Here is a 20,846-nt window from a genome sequence, read left to right as displayed (position 1 = left end):
GTACCGTACTCCTATATATTATATACTGGTGGTCAGCAAAATTATGCACTGTACTCCTACTATATACTACAATGCAGCACAGATATGGAGCGTTTTTCAGGCAGAGAACGTATAATACTGGTGGTCACTGGTCAGCAAAACTCTGCACTGTACTCCTCCTATATAATACTGCTGGTCCCCAGTCCCCACAATAAAGCAGTGTGAGCACAGATATATGCAGCACACTGAGCACAGATATGGAGCGTTTTTCAGGCAGACAACGTATACTGGTGGTCACTGGTCAGCAAAACTCTGTACTGTACTCCTCCTATATAATACTGCTGGTCCCCAGTCCCCACAATAAAGCAGTGTGAGCACAGATATGTGCAGCACACTGAGCACAGATATGGAGCGTTTTTCAGGCAGACAACGTATACTGGTGGTCACTGGTCAGCAAAACTCTGCACTGTACTCCTCCTATATAATACTGCTGGTCCCCAGTCCCCACAATAAAGCAGTGTGAGCACAGATATATGCAGCACACTGAGCACAGATATGGAGTGTTTTTCAGGCAGACAACGTATAATACTGGTGGTCACTGGTCAGCAAAACTCTGCACTATACTCCTCCTAAAATACTGCTGGTCCCCAGAATAAAGGTATTTGCACTGCAGCCCCCTGAAACAAAGTGAGAGGACGCCAGCCACGTCCTCTCACTATCATTTCCAATGCACGAGTGAAAAATGCCGGCGGCGCGCGGCTCCTTATATAGAATCTGAATCTCGCGAGAATCCGACAGCGGGATGATGACGTTCGGGCGCGCTCGGGTTAACCGAGCAAGGCGGGAGGATCCGAGTCTGCCTCGGACCCGTGTAAAAAGGGTGAAGTTCGGGGGGGTTCGGATTCCGAGGAACCGAACCCGCTCATCACTAGTTTGAACCGCTTCAAACGGTTGAATTGAAGTTTCTCGCTTGGAAAGGGCTCTTGCTATCGGCCTTGGCATCTGCGAGGCGGGTGTCCGAATTGACGGACTTGTCGTACAAGTGCCTCTATCTGATTTTCCATGCGGATTTAGCGGAGTTGAGAACTCGTCCTCAATTTCTGCCTAAAGTGGTTTCGTCATTTCATATGAACCAACCTTTTGTGGTGCCTGTGGCTACGGGGGTCTTGGGGAATTCCAAGTCCCTTGATGTAGTCAGGACCTTTAAAGATTAATTTAGCCAGAACGGCTAGGGTTAGGAAAACAGTGGCACTGTTTGTCCTGTATGCAGCCAACAAGGTTGGCACTCCTGCATCTAAGCAGACTATTGCTCGCTTGATCTGTAACATGATTCAGCAGGATCATTCTACGGCTGAATTGCCGGTACTAAATTCAGTAAAGGCCCTTTCCACTAGGAAGGTGGGCTCTTCTTGGGCGGCTGCCCGAGGCGTCTCGGCATTACAGCTTTGCCGAGCAGCTACTTCGTCGGGGTCAAACGCTTTTGCTAAGTTCTACAAGTTTGATACCCTGGCTGATGAGGACCTCGTGTTTGCTCAGTCGGTGCTGCAGAGTCATCCGCACTCTCCCGCCCGTTCTGGAGCTTTGGTATAAACCCCATGGTCCTTACGGAGTCCCCAGCATCCTCTAGGACGTAAGAGAAAATAAGATTTTAAACCTACCGGTAAATCTTTTTCTCCTAGTCCGTAGAGGATGCTGGGCACCCGTCCCAGTGCGGAATTTTTCTGCAAGACTGGTATATAGTTATTGCATACTTAAGGGTTAAGTTACAGTTGAGATCGGCCTCTGGCTGGTGCTGTTTTGTTCATGCTGTTAACTGGTTATTGTATACCAGGTTGTACAGTCTGTATGGTGTGGGCTGGTATGTATCTCGCCCTTAGATAACAAAATCCTTTTCCTCGTACTGTCAGTCTCCTCTGGTCACAGTCCTAACTGAGGTCTGGAGGAGGGGCATAGAGGGAGGAGACAGTGCACACCCATTCTAAAGCTTTACAGTGCCCATGTCTCCTGCGGAGCCGTCTATACCCATGGTCCTTACGGAGTCCCCAGCATCCTCTACGGACTAGGAGAAAAAGATTTACCGGTAGGTTTAAAATCTTATTTTCTATCATTTAAAAAAAACATGCCTAAAATACACTGATCTCTTTCTTTTCCCCACACTGCCCGTGGCTGTCATCTTTTAATGGAATTGTTTATTAGCGCTCTTCACAGTGACTGTAGGAGAAATGTACTAAGCCTTGGAAAGTGATACAGTGGGGAGAGATAAGGGGCTCATTTATCAACAAGTGATAAAACTTGCTGCGTATGGTAAATGGTGCTCCAGCCAATCAACTCCCAACTGTAATTTTTCAAACACATGACAGTTGGGAGCTGATTTGCTGGACTACCATTTATCATACGTAACGAGTTTTAGTATTCCAAATAAATTATAACGCTCATTGATAAATAAGCCCCATAGTACCAGCCAGTCAGGTCCTAATTGCCATGTTGCAGGCAGTTAGGAGTTAGGAGCTGGCTGGAGCTGGTTGGTTTTTTACAGTTAGGAGCTGGTTGGCTGGTACTTTATCTTTCTCCACTTCATCACTCTCCAATGCTTAGTACATCTGCTCCTGTATGAGAAGACTCTTGATAATTGTGTGAAGCTTATTTACTAAGCACATTCAGTGGCTGTTTCTGAGTTGAAAAACATTTGTGTCCACGTTCGCAGACATCAACCTTCTTCACAGCAAAATGCAATAGCCTGCATATGTAACATTGTAAAAATTGCAGTATGTATGCAGATAGCCACCTTCCTTTTATGTAACGGACCCATTCACAATCATCTTTGGAGCATCAATGCAACCACCGACCATTCATCATGTTCCGAAAGCTGAAAGTTTTGAGTGCGGAACTGACGCCATCTACAGATGTATTAACTTATGCAGCCATAAGGTTGAACACGATGGGCAATTTGCCTCTATTCAACCTCAAATACTATGTAAATACTATGCTCCTTCTTATTGTAAGGAAGCCCAGAGTGCAAAGAGGGACCCTTATTCCTGCCTCTTCCAGCCCTCTTTGTGTGAACTACAGTAAGTACTCTTTAACTTCTACTGAGTAGCAGAGAAAATGACAGTATTAGTAATATGGGACTGCAGTTTTTGAAGCAGCTATCTTGGTCCTGGAGCAATGTTTCCCGCCAAAATTCACGGTGAGTTATGAATTTAAATTCCATGGGACCCCTGCAAATTATTATGAATAGCCCCCAGGTGTCTTTATCTTTTCAAATATTAGCTAATAGAATCTTTAACAATGGAGGGACATTAAAAGAGATGGGCATGCATTAATGACAACAAACAGACAGGTTGTCATTTTATTGTGCAGTTTAGAAAATGAAAGCACGTATCTGATTTGTTGGTTTTATTGGCGCCATCTTTTTTCTTTGCACCACTTTTTACAAATGCTCCCCAGTAGGCTCAGAATGTGATACAGAAATGTTAATATTCACTTCAACCTTTTATAAAACAAGACGGACATTGCAACTAAACAGTTGGCACAGAGTGACCTATTATCGTAACAGTTCTGTGATCTTGATCAAAGAGTGTTCCATTGTAGGATTTGATCTAGTCCCATTACTGGAATTCTCTTTTTATTCTCTGTTTTGGTTGTGTTCACCGCTACAGTGCAACCATGAAAGTCCATTCCCTTAAACACATTCTGCAATATATGACATTAAGACCCAGGGCTTTTAGGATCGTATGCTTACAGTACAAGAATGTTAGTTAGCAGTGTCGGACTGGGGCATGAAGGGCCCACTGAGGGAATGCAGTGGTAGGGGCGCATGCTTAAGGGTAAGGCCAGTTACCATGGGCAGAGCCAGCCCATACTGAAGCTTGAAGAGTCATTAGAGACCATGTATCTGACCCTCTAATAGAGTAACCATGACGGTATAATTTGACTGTACTGTCTGGTACCTGACAGAGGAAGATGTGGGTGATTTCCCCTGTACCCCTGCGGGCCAGTCCAGCCCTGTTAGTCAGTGGCCTACAACCAGGAGGGTTCTCTGTTTTCATGAACGTACATAAAAAACAAAAAGTGTCTGGTTGTAGACAGATAACAAACTAATAAAAGGCTGGGTACACACTTTTCAACATATCATTCGTTCAATCGATGAACAATATATCACTAGTGCATCGGCGGATGTGTACACCTGATATGTCTGAACTACGTAGTTTACAGACATATCAGGTCTGTCCTGCAGCTCAGCCAATGCTGATATATCATGCTGATATATCGGACTTCATAAGTGGGCAGGTATAATTAAATGGGTCTGACATATCGGGCGGGCGGCGGATTGGGAAGTGTCTATGCACAAGATGGTTTGTGCATACTCCAATCTATAGATCAGTTGGCAGATTGCCTTGCAGTTCTGAACAGAACGATATGGGTCATATTGTGTTTGTGGCAGTGAACTTGTCAAAGTTATGTGTAAATGTAACTAAAAAAAAAAACTATTGATAATATGAATATTTTTTCCTGTGCTGCTGTTGCTGATGTATTTCATGCTCACTTTAACAGAATTTACGTAAATGGATGATAGAACTGGAGGCCTATTTCCCAGTTTTATTTATCATAGCCCTATGATTTCAAGGTTGTTACTTAAATCCATCTATGTTTTCTGCCTTGTGCATATGAAGGTGCATGCCCACATGCCAGATTTGCCATCTGCCCCAGACAACACTAAACTATGACCACTGGTGGTATTATAGGACCACCACCTTTATTAATTTAAGCTTTTCTGTTTTTCTCCTAATATAATGCTCAGTTTAGATTATTATAGTTATTCAATAATTTTCTGCAAGAAAAATAATAATAATATTACAAATCATTATTTTCCTCACTTACAGTATAGTGAGTGTAGATGGGCACTGTGTTTATTGTACAGTATATGTTACTGTTATATATTGAAATGTAGTTATTATATTATTGTAAGGTTGTGTTGAGCCTGTAGTGCTCTTCCCAGCATATAATGATCCTTGAGGGTACAAAAAGTATATTATGAAAGTATAAGTTGGGCGGTTGGTTAGTTGGGTGGTTGGAGGAAAGTTCTGGTCTGGTGTGCAACCAGCCTAAGCCTCGGCCTTTCTGCGGGGAATGAGGGAGCAAACCACTAACACGGAAATGCCCTCGTAATTATTACTGTCTCTGTGTAATGCCCCCTAGATATCATAAGCATGGTATGCAGTACATGAGGAATTTGAGAATTGTGCATGTGATTGATGTAAAATTGTAGAACAAGTGATGCTTGTTCCGAGCTCCATAAGACTCTGGAGTTTATTCTTGTGTTAAGTAAAGTACAAAAGTATTGGAATTCCCAATACTAAGGGACCTGTATATGAATTGTGGCACTGCTGCGATTATTAACAATCAGTATTGAGACAGATATTTTTATTTAACTGAAAATATCCCCGCTATGTACTGAACTTAACGCACAGGAGCAGCAGTAGCGATAACCACTGTCCCCGCAAGTTACTTACCCAGCATATCGGTGGAGTCACATTTGGGAAAGACCCCTCCGGGGGAATCTGACACTGCGCATGTGAGTAAAGCCTCCATAGGCTTAAAGCCGTATACGTCATCTGAGGATGGTGTAAACCAGTGGTTCCCAAACTCGGAGCAGATGTATTATAGCGGCACGGATCGTGCTGCTATAACACTTCCTGCGAGGCAAAGCAGGAATGGACATCGACAAGATGTATGATCATCTTGTCTGCTGAAGCAGGGGAGTCAAGACATCCCTCTCTGGCGATGTCCGTCTGAGATCACAGTGCATCAGCTTAAGGTGGGTACACACTAATAGATATATCTGCAGATCAATTGCTCTGCAGATATAGCTATGCACAGATCGGGCAGTGTGTTGAGCATACACACTGCCCGATCCGTCGGGGATTGACGTCATGAACTGGCCGGGCATGTACAGCTGTCAATCACCAACGGCAGCCGCAGCATGTGTACGGGCGGTCAGCCGACCGCCCCGTACACACACAGCGACGCACCAATATATCAGTAGATATATTGGCCGTCGGCTGTGCTGCGCGGCCGACGCGATACGTCTGTGAACGACAGGAGTTCACAGACGTATCGGCCGTACACACTGGCCGACGGTCCCGCGATATATCGGCCGTTCAAGAGAACGGCCGATATATCGACCAGTGTGTACGGGCCTTTAGTCACGATGCGCTGTGCCCCCCTGCCCGGCCGGCCCCACTGCACATGCACAGGATATCGTTATTATCGTAAGATCTCCTGTGCACATGTCCCTGAGCTGACACTAAAGCAGGGACAGACTGGGGCACTAAAATAGCCAGTTTAGTGGGGCGTGGCTATAAATTACAGGGCGTGGCTGAGACTCATGGGGCGTGGCCATATCTCTGTATGCTGGTCAGCTGAGCAGAGAGCCTGGGAGGCGGAGCTGCTTAGCCAGCCCCTGACTCTATTTGGCGTGTGGCAGAGCAGCACTGCTCAGTTAGGCCATTTCTCAGAAGTGCCAGATGGACCAAAGTTTTCAGATGCATGTATTTGGCAGTGAGTACCAGAAGCATATTTATTTATTTATTAACAGTTTCTTATATAGGGCATCAAATTCCGTCGCCATTTATAGTTGGAAACAACAGTGATAAAACAAAACTGGGTAATAACATATAGTCATAGAGGTAGGAAGGCCCTGCTCGCAAGCTTACAATCTATAATGAAATAGGCATTGATACACAAGGATAGATGTTATTTATTGCATAATTATCCACCAGATTGCAAAGGTTCTTGATGGGCTGTATGATATGGTGAAGAAAGAGAAAATACGTGAGGATATGCATGTACAGTGGGGATGTAATTGGATAGGACTCTTTTAGGAAAGTTTGTTAGACTAACGGCCTGTACACACTAGACGATATTGGGGGTAATTCCAAGTTGAATCGCAGCAGGACATTTTTTAGCAGTTGGGCAAAACCATGTGCACTGCAGGGGGGGCAGATATAACATTTGCAGAGAGAGTTAGATTTGGGTGGGTTATTTTGTTTCTGTGCAGAGTAAATACTGGCTGCTTTATTTTTACACTGCAATTTAGATTGCAGATTGAACACACCCCACCCAAATCTAACTCTCTCTGCACATGTTATATCTGCCCTTCCTGCAGTGCACATGGTTTTGCCCAACTGCTAACAAAATTCCTGCTGCGATCAACTCAGAATTACCCCCCTTGGTGGTCATTCCGAGTTGATCGCAGCAACAATTTTGTTAGCAGTTGGGCAAAACCATGGCCCTCATTCCGAGTTGATCGCTCATTTTTTCGGTCGCACAACATATTTGCAAAGTTGCGTTAGTGTAGTAAATTTGCGAACATCCGCCCCCAACGTATTTTTGCACATTCGTACGCAGTATTACACAAAGTGGGCGTACGCCAAATGACATCGCAGTAATGCGAAACCATCGCAGCATTGCGAAGCCTTCGCAAAAACACATATTTCATTGTAAAAATACTAACTTTTAGTAGATTTACTCATTTTTCCTACAAATTACACACTTTTAAGGTAAAACGCCTTTTTTTTTTTTTATTTTGCGATTAAGTGAAATTACCCCTTTCATTTTAAAGTACACAAGCCCTTGTCAATTACGAATCCAATTAGTGTAATGATTGATAATGTTCCGAAACAATTAAGTCAGGCCAAAAAAACAGATTAACACTTTGTTGCCATAATTGTCCATCAACATGTAAAAGTGTTTTTTTTAAAAACTATTATATTTTAAAAATTTGTATATCTTTTTTAAAAGATGTTGTTTGTGAATGAAGGTGTTTACATGTTTATTAACACAATAATCTCCTAACTCATTTTTTAATTCTAAACTTACGTTACATGTGAGTAATGTTTAATGTAAACTATTTCTGCCTGCCATTCTGCTGATCCTTTTTTGCATTAATAAGCACAACACCCGGTTAACTTGAATCATTTTTTTTTTATTTTTTTTATTTTTAAAAACATTATTTTTTTTTAAAAAACAAACAAAATCAAGCAAATTTTTGCAATTCATCCAGACACATGACAACACCATGCAGGTGTTGTCGCATTCTGGCAATAATGCCTCCTAAACTTGTAGGATCTCCAACTGCAACATCTGAAATTAAGAACAACAGAAACATTAATAACTGAATTACATTACTTATTATCCAAGAAAGGCACAAAGCACACTTAAATGCAGGCATGTCAAAACTGCTGGCCTCCAGCTGTTGTGAAACTACATCTCCCAGCATGCCTTTTCCCAGTTTTGTGGTCAGATAATGCAAAATCTGTGTCAGGGCATGCTGGGATGTGTATTTTTTCTCCAGCATGAGGGCCGCAGTTTGGACAGGCCTGCTTTAATGCCTAAGTGACTACATCATGGCTGCTTTAAGGATAAATCAGTAGCATAATACACAATCCTGCTCAGCAATGTTTTTTTTTTAAACTAGAAAGTGAACCACACCATGTTGTCCATTTTCTACTACGGGAGTTCAATTTAAGATGGGAAGTAGACCATAGCAAACAAACAAATTAAACATGTTATCTTGTAAAAGTGGGCATAACAATTTAATTTATAATATTATTGCTTGCTATGGTCAACATCCCATGTTAAAGATAACTACCATCTTAGTAAATGTAACACCATGTTGCCATTCATTCACATCTGGACTGAAGTGAATTAAATTTAAGGAGGTTTGGTCCTGCATGATCACACTGCATATCAACATCTTCAGAAGGACTACATATCCTAGCATGCCCACAATCCATGTAAATCCAGTTTCCAAAATAAGGAAAAACAGGTTTAATTGTTACAAATTAGCATTTTGTGAGTGTAACTTTAACACCACAAATCATTGTGTTGTTCTGCTTGCTAACAAAGTGAAGCATGTGTTTTGAAAGTGCAAACATTATGAATAGAGAGGCACAAGTGTTAAAGACTAACAACATACTAAACTGCACTCAGCTATAAATGTTTTTGTTAAAAATAAACACATATTAAACTATGTAGTCCTGGCAACCCTGTCAAACTAATTAGTGTCGACCTAGAGTGGACACACAACACATTGCACACATAAACACTACATATAATGATACTCTAAAAAATATCAATGCAACATGCACACCATCAATAATTAATGAAAATGTGTACCTTGCTAGCTGACTTAAAACAGTACAACAGTGCATGTTTGTACATTGTAAGTGTAAGTAGGTCATATTTTGAACTGAAATGTAAAAACACTTACTTTCCTCAGCAACATTAGTGTCATCACTGACCCCATCAGGGGCTTCTTCTGCCCATTCTGTGGGTGGTGAAGGCAGCTGGATGGGGGAAGGAGGAGGGATTGGTGAAGGAGGAGGGATGGGGGAAGGAGGCTGGATGGGTGAAGGAGCAGGGTTTGGGGAAGGAGGAGAGATGGGGTAAGGAGGAGGGTTTGGGAAACTAATTTCTGAGGGTGGGTCTGATTGAGAGGGCGAGGGGGGCGGAGAGAATGTTAGGCCAATAGAGGGTGAGGGGGGCTGAGAAGGGGAGTTGGAAGTAGAAGGAGAAGGGGACTGGGAAGGAGGAGAAGGGGTCACAGAAAGAGAATGAGAGGTGGGCTGAGAAGGGGAGTGGAAAGGGGAGTGGGCCTGGGAAGCTGAGGGTGCCTGGGAAGCTGAGGGGGACTGGGAAGCTGAGGGGGAGTGGGAAGCTGAGGGGGATTGGGAAGTGGAGGGGGAGTGAGAAGGGGAGGGGGACTGGGAAGTGGAGGGGGAGTGAGAAGGGGAGGGGGACTGGGAAGTGGAGGGGGAGTGAGAAGGGGAAGGGGGCTGAGAAGCTGCCTGATGTGGGCTCACTGGCTGTCTTTGCCGTTGTGGTCGTCCTAGAATGATATTTGTTGGTAAATTTTATTTGCATGTTAAATAACATACTAAACATTTGTAAATTACACTGTTCTGTTCCATGTAAAAAACACATTTTTTTTTTTTATTTAAACAACACATTTTACAATCCTCTTCATGTTGGCCCCACCAACCAAAATGTTTCAACAAAAATATTTGGACGCTCATTCCTTAATCTATTCCATTGAGTCATATTGATTGGTCTAGGCAACATCACCAGATCACTATTCAAGCCACCTTATTATATAGACACCACTGATCAAGTTTTTGTGTACAGTTTCCTGCCTGGGTATTCATTCTGTACAACATGCACTTGTTTGGTAACACTTTGACACAGTCAGTACTGTTTGCCCTAACCACACACACTGTCCTATTTTTTAAATTTGTTCACTCAGTGTTGCTATTAGCCTACCACTTAGTGTAAATTTGCAAATTTTATGCTAATAATCTTATGTAATGTAACTTACTGCGTGCATGCATTTCCCTGATTTGCTGGCGGATCTCCGCCAACAGTTCTGGAGTCCTCCTGCGGAGATCACTCCATCTCCTCTCTAGCTGGATTATTGTCCGCCTGCTGCGGACGCGAGACCGCAGTAGGTGGCGGACCTCCGCGTAGGCCTCGCGCTTAACCCGATTTGGGATGAAGCGCCCAACGCGGCCTACGCGGCGGTCCATCACCGCAACCAGGACGCGGAGCTCCCGCCTGGTGAAAGGTGCCGCACGCATCATGGCAATGGCGTTTTCCTTATTTGGGCATATATTTATAGTGTCTGTTAGCATGTGATTGGTCCAAAATCTATGCTGTCATTTCTAATAACTTTATTGATCTTTGCAATGCTGGGAAGAGCAGAGTGTTAAATCGCACGAGCGGAAATACGCTGTCGCAGAAGGAATAAAAAAATAAAAATAAAAGACAACACCAACACAGACACAGACACACACACAGTTTAGTTTAAATTTCAAAAAAGATCTGTGTACTCACCACAGTTTGTGTGATCATTCAGCTGGACAGTCACAAAGTGGTCAACATTCATTTTCATTTGTTTGTGTGTTTGTTTTAAAAAACATGTTTTTAGGTAAGAAAACAAATAAGGACACTATTTAGCAACATAACATTATTATATTTGCAAATAACACATTGTAAGCTTAACCTGTTTACGGATATTTAAAAAAAAAAAAAAACACACACACCAAAATAATTACACAATGACCTTACAATAGCTTAAAAAAATACAACATTAAAAAATGAACATAAGCATACTGTGTTTTTTGTGTTAGAATAAAAAAATAAGGGGACTTCCGGTGGGCGGAGCATCGAGATGGCCGCGTTTTAGTCCTCTCTCCGTCTCCCCTGTACAAAATCCTCCACCATCCTTCCTTGAAACGGCTGATTAACAAATATAATCCACACTGAGAGCCGTGGGAGGACTGGCTGTACGCAACAAGCCATATATTGGAGACAGCGGAGAAATATTTCCACCGGAATTCGGCCCACACAGACGGCGCCTCTACGTGCCTCGTGGCGAGGTACAGCCATTGTTGGATGTGGCTCTGAGCTGCCTTGAGAGAGACCCTGACAAAATATCGGGGAAAGTAGTGGAATCCTGAGACTACCCCCCGTTCAGTAGCGGAGCCGAGTAAGCAGTGACCGGGACCTAATTGGCTGGCGCAGTCTAGCGGGCACTGCCGGAGACGACGGCCCTTGGAGCCCACTCCCCGTAACCTTAGTGGCGGCTATACGACCCACTGCTGTCGGGCGAAGAGAGGGGACGGAGGATCACTCAGCCCTGCACAAGACCTCAGAGACGTATCGGATGCATGCCTCATATTCCCCTGTATGAAGACGACGCAGCGGTGCTCCGGTAGCAACGGGCATTCCTCCCAAAAACACAGCTTTGACCGACTACCCGCTGAACTTACCTGCTGGTGTGGTATGTGGAGTGCTGGCGGGGCTGCCTACTGGATTGGCGATTGTGTGGACTGAAACTGATCGGCGTACTGCCCACCCCTGCTGTTACCCAGATATCGGAGGAGGGTCTGCTGCTGAGAGCCCCGGTGGCGACTTGTGGAAGACGGGCCTGCGGCCGCTGCCGGTCATCGAACCCTGATTGCGGTGGACTCAGACCTCTGTGCGGAGATCTCCTGTCCTGGTATTGGGATTGCAGCCCTGGGAGGACGGATCCCACCCTTTGCTGCAGAGTTTCTTTTTGATCTCCTCTACCCATCGATCACCCATCGGGATCGTCGAGACCAGAGCCGGTAACGGACGGAGCGATACTGCCTCTAATAACCGCGAATTGACTAATCTGGTATTAATTACCCATCTCTCTCTTTCACTTTCTCTCTACTACAAACCCTCTTCTCTTCTATATATTCTTATCTCTACTCTATACCTCAAGACAAAACATGCTTTAACCCAAGGAACTTATGGTTTAATGTGAATGTAAAACCACTGTATGTAATAAGTATACTATTGCAAATTTTCTCAAGCTATATTGCAGCTAACTATGCCATAAATTAATAGTACGTCACTCAACCTTGCTACAGAAAGCAAATACTGCCATCTGGTGGTGTTCAATCATAAAAGCCAGCATTATCCATCCAATCTGGCATATATTAGAAAGCATACTGTGATTGGTGATTGCAAAGAGCTTGTTTCAAAATAATTTATCATAACAAAGGTTAAAGTGGTGACAAAAGCCTCTGACTAAAATTCTGCACAGAGTGACATGTTTATATGCTATACTGTTTCATATCTATATTGTTTAGGTTACGGTTAACTAGGGAAGTAGTCATTATTATAACTTCTAGTCATATGTGCTATATGCTATTCTCCCAACACGATAAATAGCACTGATCACAGAGGATAGACGTTACCACTATACATCACTTAACTTCCCGCAAAAGAGACGTGGGTTGTGGATAACTTATATACTCCACGTTACTGGTATTCAATACAAATTACGTTAATTCTAAGATCATAATTCTCTATACACTATATCTACTTCCAATTATATATTGGTGTAAGTCTCGTTGGATATTGTTTTAGAGATTTAATTCCCACCGAATTGATTCTAGATATATTTATAGTTATGTAGTTACCTCAAAGATTTACATCCATAGGTGGTACAGGATCTCTAGCTAATCTGGTTATTGTCCCGTAGTATGGACAAGTTTGTAGACAAATATCCAACTGATACTATGGTCAGGAACGGGAAATCTCAATCCAAAACCCCTTCTGTTAGGGAAAAGGTAAATGCTCCCCAACCCAGCCGCTCACCTCCCTCAGCCTCTCAAGATCTTTCCTCCTCACCCATTATACCCTCTCTCCCCGTGGAGAGCTCCATACCTTTAAACCCAACTCTGGAGAAAAAGTTAGACGCAATTCAAACAAGTTTGAATACGGTCCTGTCCCATTTAGAATCACATACCAAACGATTAGTGGAAGTGGAACAACGTGTTAGTACGGCAGAAGATGCTATTGTATCTCTGCAAAACTCTGATGATTCCCACTATCAACAAATAGCTTTCCTAACCTCAAAGATTGATGAACTTGAAAACAGAGATAGGCGGAGCAATCTCAGATTTATAGGAATCCCAGAATCAATATCAGGTTCAGATCTTTTCGATTTACTCAGTGTTGATATAATTCAAATCCTTAATGTTCCTAGTACTTCGGGAACAGTGATTATTGAAAGGGCACATCGAATTGGCCCTGATAGAGGCCCCCCTTCATCCCAAACACGCCCCCGTCCTGTTATTGCCAAATTTCTTAATTTTAGAGATAAAGAGAACATACTTATGGCGTACAGGAAAAAACGCACTCTTGAGGTACGAAACTTTAAAGTGCTGATATTTCAAGACTTTTCGGCCTCTGTGGCTCAGAGGAGAAAAGAATTCACCCCAATATGCAAACATTTGTTCACTGAAAATGTTAAATTTGCCCTCCTCTACCCAGCTAAACTGCGGGTCTTCACCGATGGGAGGACCCTTACTTTTGATAATCCTGACCAAGCTAGAGATCACCTAAAGATTCCATTACAAGGTTCCTCTGAAAATCCACCTCCAAATGGATGAATTGATGGATTATCATCTCGACTATTTACGATTTATCCGGGACTCCCGGCAAAATGGTAGCTTCTTACCCTTTTTGTGAAATAGGGGTTAATCTATTATTAATACATTGCCGGAATTATTGCAGTAATCATATGCTTACTATGTTTATGATGCATTACAGTTTATTCATATGTTATTTTTGGTGCTCCTTATTTTCTTTCTTATCTTCTTCTTCATCCCTCTCTCCCATTCTCCTGAATCGCCTGTGGCCCCTTTCCATTCTCCCCATGCAGTTACTATCCTCAACTTACATTCAGAACGCCGGTCGCACTCGCTGGGATGTGACGGGCACCCGAATCAAAGATACACTGTTTACATTCTCCTTTGGTAGGTGTGGAATTGGATGACGGCCCATGCTGACATTTCCAATTTAGCCCCCCAACTATCATCGACTTCTATCCGATTTCTGTCATGGAATGTAGCAGGATTGAACTCCATATGTAAACGACGACGGGTACTATCTCATCTCAAACGATTAACCCCCGATATCACTTTATTACAGGAGACGCACTGGTTGCGTGGTCCCCATACGACCCTCAAAGCGGCATGGATTCAGGAATGTGTCTCAGCCTCTTTCGATAAAAAGAAACGTGGTGTGGCGATTTTATTTAGTAAACATCTTCAATATACTATTGATAATGTAGTAGCTGATAAGGAGGGGAGATTCTTGCTGGTACATCTTTCAGTTCATGGTGAGAAATTTACGATTCTAAATATTTATGCTCCCAACACGTCTAATTTAACCTTTTATAAAAAAATATCAAATCTTCTTATGAAATATGATAACCCTAATTTAATAATTGGTGGCGATTTTAATTGCTTACATAATCCCCTATTGGATCACTCCGCCCATGCATCCCCCATCCCTTCCAATCGTGTAAGTGGGATTGATTTTCTCTGTTCCAACCATGATGTGGTTGATCAGTGGAGACTGCATAATCCCTCTTGCAAAGACTTCACATTTCATTCTAAGGTTCATGATGTATTTACCAGAATAGACTATATACTGGTAGCGGATACTCTATTCCAGCGAGTCTGTAATACTATAATAGACCCTATCATTATATCGGATCATGCCCCCATACTTTTTGACCTAACTAGACATACTCCTTGGCACTCCTCGCGCCTTTGGCGCTTCCCATCTTTCCTCTCCCAAAATGACGATTTTCAATTGTATTTGAAAACCAAGTGGAGGGAATACGTAGACGATAACTTAGAACATTGGAACGATCCTGTCTTATTCTGGGAGGCCTCAAAGGCGGTGATGAGAGGACATGTGATATCTTACATAGCCAAACGTAACCGGACCCATAGAGAAACATTACTTTCTTTGAAAAATAGACTAAAGGAAGCGTACCGTTATTATTTGCGATTTTCAACAGCAGATAATAAATCTAATTATCTACATCATAAACAAATTTTGGAATCTTTCCTTTTAAAGGAAGCTCAAATTAAATTGGACTATTCTAAAAATACTTATTACCGCTGGGGGGGTAAATCGGGGAAAATTTTGGCCTACATGGCAGGTCGACAACGGAAGAAACAATTCATTATAAAAATCCTAGATCCAAGCTCTAATGCAATGGCCGCTAAACCTGCTGACATTAACAGTATATTTCATTCATACTTTACTTCTCTTTATGAAGACGCACCAATTGACCCCCTTTTGTCAGAATCCTTTTTTAAAGAAGCCAATTTACCATATTTAACAACTCAACAGAAAGAATTCCTCTCTAGTGACATAACAGAGGAGGATGTTAGGTTTGCCATTGATAGTCTACATCTCAACAAGTCACCGGGCCCTGATGGATTTAATGGGAACTATTATAAGATACTAAAAGATGATATTATTCCTTCCATGACTCATGTTTTTAAACAGATTCAGGAGGGAAAACTCAACTATCCTACATTTAATGATTCCTATACCATATTATTATTGAAACCCAATAAAAATCCTGATTTAGTAGCCTCATATAGACCCATTACTCTCCTGAATCAGGATTACAAAATTCTTTCTAAAATTCTGGCTTCTCGCCTACAAACAATCCTTCCTTCTCTCCTGACACCCCACCAATCTGGATTTACTCATGGCAGGAACATGGTTCGCAATGTCCGTATGGCAATAGCGGCTTTATATTCCTCAACAACTCAAGACCACTCCACTAACATATTGTTGAGTTTAGATGCCGAAAAAGCTTTTGATAAAGTTTTATGGCCACATTTATATGCCATATTACAACAACGAGGGTTTGGTTCTTCCTTTATTAATTTACTCAAATATTTATATAGCTCCCCCAAGACAAAATTATTAATGAATGGACTCTTGGGTGATCCTATTCAAATGTTTAGGGGAACTCGACAGGGATGCCCTTTATCCCCCTTACTTTTTAACCTTGCATTAGATCCTTTGTTAAGAGTACTCCAATCCTGGCCCCTTTTCCGAGGTATGTCCTATGACAATGCAGAAATCAAGATAGCTGCTTTTGCAGATGATCTTCTCTTGTTTATCTCTAATCCACACGAATGTTTAATGCCCCTTCTCTGTAAACTAGAAGATTTTGGTAGGATATCAGGTTTTACCATAAATCACTCCAAATCTACCATCATGGCCCTAAGCGCCTCCTTTCGTAGAAATACATTATCGGTTGGTGATCTGAAATGGGCAGATACTTACATCTCTTATTTAGGAATTCGCCTCCCTAGAAATATCCATGATTTATATATCATGAATATTAAAAGTAATATTGATACAGTTCTTAAAGAATTGGACGGGTGGCAACATTTAAAATTATCCTTTCTAGGTAGAGCCAACCTTATAAAGATGATTACCTTCCCGAAGCTGCTATATCCTATTCAGGTTCTACCACTCGTATTTACCAAGATAGATCTCAAAAGAATTGAGGCAGCTTTCAGACAATTTATTTGGAAAAAAATGAAACCGCGCCTTAGTCTCCGATTGCTACAAAGAACTAAATCAGAAGGAGGTATTAATTTTCCAAATATGGAAATCTATAACTATGCTGCTGTATGCAGGCATATTAAGGATTGGATCTCACACTCTGATTTATATTCCAATTATTTAGTAGAACAGTCCTTTCTAACCAATATAGATTTAGTTTGTTTTTTACACCTCCATAAATCCGACATACCAGCAGGAGTACTAGATAACCCTCTCTTAATGTCAGCATGGTCAGTTTGGCATACAATTCGTAATAAATGGAAACTAAACGCCTCATACTCTTTGTTTCTTCCTTGGCTTGGCAATGTAAACTTTCAACATGGTTTGGCATCTAGCCCCTTTTCTTTGTGGGCTCAACAGGGGCTTACCACAATTCATCAACTTACTGATACAACCATACAACGTACTCTTACTTTTTCTCAGGCTCAATCTAAATTTTCTTTCTTAAAAATTCACAATTTAGCCTTTTTGCAAGCACAGCACTATGTCTCAAAGGTGACCTCTTATCTTTCTCCTATGGACTGGAGGAACCAGTTGGATACCTCCCTTCGATCTACATCTAACACTAAAGGAGCTATTTCAAGATTCTATAAAATATTGCGGACACCATATTATGAAGGCCACTATGACACAGGCATCACCAGATGGCAGAGACACTTTCCTGATCTTAGCGAAGCAACCATTCTAAAAGCGCTTTTATATTCCAATCGTACCCTTCCAACCATCATGTACCAGGAAATGTTTTTTAAAATCTTTTATAGAGGATACCTATCACCTTCTCGTTGTCAGTTAGTGGGGATGTCCTCCACTTCAACATGTCCAAAATGCACTCGACCTGAAGCTACTCTTTATCACTGTCTATGGGATTGTACTTATATCAAAAAATTCTGGCTTCAAATAAAACAATTCGCCATTTCAGACTTGGTTAATTTTCTACCACTGTCCCCTGAATGGGCCGTTTTTGGAATATTGACAACCACTTCTAGAATATCTCCGGGTTGTCTCAAGCTACTGTTGATTTTATCAGCTGTGGCAAAAAAATGTATATTACAACAATGGATACATCCATCTCCCCCTTCCTTACAAATGTTTAAAGATAAACTCTTTCATGTATTCAAAATGGATTGGATGGAAACTTCGTTACATAAAGAACAACGCATAGCGAAATTTTTTGAGATTTGGGACTCTTTTATTGACACTTTAAACATTTCAACAAAAACTCAGATTCATAACTGTTTTCATACAACTCTATGGTATGAAACTGCAGTATTTCTATCCGAACCTCCGATCCGACTGAGTTAACGCCCATTTCCCTAGTGCCTCTCCCCCCCCCCCCCCTCCCTCTTCTTCTTGATCACGGGGCTACAGGTGACCCCTTTCCCACCTTCCTCCCTTTATATCATACGAACATCCATTTGTCATTTCCTACTCTTCTATTCCTTCTCTTCTTCTCTCCTTCTTCTCTATACTCTCTCTCCTTGGAAGAATAAATTCTCCCTTACTCTTCTCTTCTTGATTGAATGTAAAAGATTTTGATAATACACAAATTTTATATTTTGGATATAACAATTTGAACTACAATCATTTTCTACTGTATTGTTCTCTTAAGTATTATCCCACTTAATGCTTTGTTGAAATTGTATTGGAAAATGTTCTAAATGAAAATTAAAATAAAAACATTTTGAAAAAAAAAGAATAAAAAAATAATAAAAAAAAACTATACCTGAAATATTCTGCAACAATGCTTGCCCTGACTTCGCTCCCCCTCCGTGTAACACTCCCCCCACCGAAGTGTCGGACAACCCCTGGCTCCTCATCAGGCAATTCCTCTGTCTGAGGAAGCTCTACGCTACTCCTTACCGCGATGTTGTGTAGTATAGCGCACAGGACCACTAGTTTACTTGCCATCTCCGGCGAATACATGATGTCGCCACCAGTGCGGTGGAGCACACGAAACCGGCCTTTAAGGACCCCAATTGTGCGCTCCACCAGCTGCCTAGTGGCAGTAAGCGCGGAGTTAAATGCCGTCTGTGGTCCTGGCCTGGGATTACGGTAAGGAGTCATGAGCCAGGGGGTGCAAGGATATCCACGGTCTCCTGTTTGATGAGAATAACAAATTAGAAAGAGTATATTTTTTATAAATTAGTAATTTCAGGCCAAACATAGTGGGCCAACTCACCCAATAACCACATGTCTGCTCGTTGACTTGATCTTAATCTGTGCCATATCCCTGATTGTCTAATGACATACGCATCATGGGAGTTTCCGGGAAACTTTGCATTCAGGGAAAGGATCTGGAGGGATGGCCCACAAACAACCATTACATTCAGAGAATGAAACAGTTTCCTGTTTCTAAAAATTTCTTCATTATGTCTTGGTGGCTGAATAGCTACATGTGTGCCATCCACAACCCCAATAACATGTGGGAAGCGACTACCACCTTCCTCAAATTGCCGCTTCACCACATCTAGGGCACCAACATCCAAAGGCATAGCAATAAATTGCTTCACACGCTTTAGGAAAGCCTGGCAGACACGCCGCAGGACCTTACTGAACTGGCCCTGCGACATGCCAGCCAGGTCTCCAACCACATGCTGATAAGAGCCTGTAGCCAAAAAATGTAACACAGCAAGGAATTGTGTCAATGGTGGTATTGCTGTAGGATACCGAATTGAAGACTCCAGATCACTCTCTATTATGGAGAGAGTGTCCAGGATTAGATGTGGTGGCAGCCTGTATCTACGCACAACAACATCATCTGGCATCCCAAAAAGTAGGACACGGGGTTGGAAAATTGGTGGCCTAGCACGCCTCCGTTGCCTTGGTTGATGAGGAGCCGGTTGTGGTTGTGGGGCTGGCGGTTGGGGTGGGAGTGCTGCCGTGGGTTGGGGAGGTAGGGCTTCTGCTGCGATAAACACTGACATCACACACTTTAAAAAAATATAACAGATATGTTGAATAAGACAAAAGCAAACCTCAAAAAATATACAACAAAACATTTTTAAAAAAAGGGTGTGTCAACTTACTGCAGGAGCATAAGACATATTTTCTGTGTTCAATTCCGGATCAAAATGAAAATGTTACCAAAAAGGGTATAAAAAATTTAAAAGTTAGAAAGCTACATATTTTAAAAACATTTTAATATAAATATAAAAAAACAATATACTCAGAGCATCAAACACATCACAAACACCTTCAAAAAAATTAAGCAAAATAGGCAAAAAAAACATTACAACACAACAACCAAAGTTATCCCTTTAGTAGCTAGTACAGGCAAGAACAGCACTACTTTGCACAACAATCCTTGAAATAAATTTAACATTTCTTATCAAGATGGCAGACAAACATAAGCAAAACACTTTGAACAAACACAAACAGGCACCAACACAGGCCAAGGGCACTTACCTGCTCCAAAGAAAACAACAGTCAAATTTGAGTTCTAAATCACACTCCTTGAAAACAACAAAAAGGGGTTACTTCACCCAGAAAAATACACCTACAAGAGAACAAAAATGACATTAAAAACAACATAGAGACCATTAACACAAACAGGCACCAACACAGGCCAAGGGCACTTACCTGCTCCAAAGAAAACAACAGTCAAATTTGAGTTCTAAATCACACTCCTTGAAAACAACAAAAAGGGGTTACTTCACCCAGAAAAATACACCTACAAGAGAACAACAATTACAGTAAGATCAACATAGTAACATTAGTCCACACAACAGCAACACTGAAGCACAGGTTTAGTTTAAAAAATGGAGAAACCAAATATATATGTGTAAAAAATAATTACAAATAATCTTCAAAAATATAATTTGTAAAAAACATTAGGAACAAGACGAATGCACGAATACTCACAAACGGATTTTCGCAAAAAT

The 20,846-nt window shown here is 41.8% G+C and overlaps 1 protein-coding gene across 1 annotated transcript; it reads right to left on the bottom strand.

The window, feature by feature from the left end:
* Positions 1-18,585: 18,585 nt before the first annotated feature.
* LOC135038510 (putative nuclease HARBI1) lies at positions 18,586-19,994 on the bottom strand. Its single transcript, XM_063954660.1, has 3 exons — positions 19,145-19,994; positions 18,689-19,061; positions 18,586-18,619 (listed from the first exon to the last, which is right to left on the bottom strand). The coding sequence occupies exons 1-3, from the start codon at positions 19,962-19,964 to the stop codon at positions 18,586-18,588; spliced, it is 1,227 nt and encodes a 408-aa protein (XP_063810730.1). The 5' UTR covers positions 19,965-19,994.
* Between the last annotated feature and the right edge of the window lie 852 nt (positions 19,995-20,846).

This window comes from Pseudophryne corroboree, chromosome 1, assembly GCF_028390025.1.
Source record: "Pseudophryne corroboree isolate aPseCor3 chromosome 1, aPseCor3.hap2, whole genome shotgun sequence".
NCBI classification, from domain to species: Eukaryota; Metazoa; Chordata; class Amphibia; order Anura; family Myobatrachidae; genus Pseudophryne; species Pseudophryne corroboree.
This window is presented reverse-complemented; position numbering and strand designations above follow the sequence as displayed.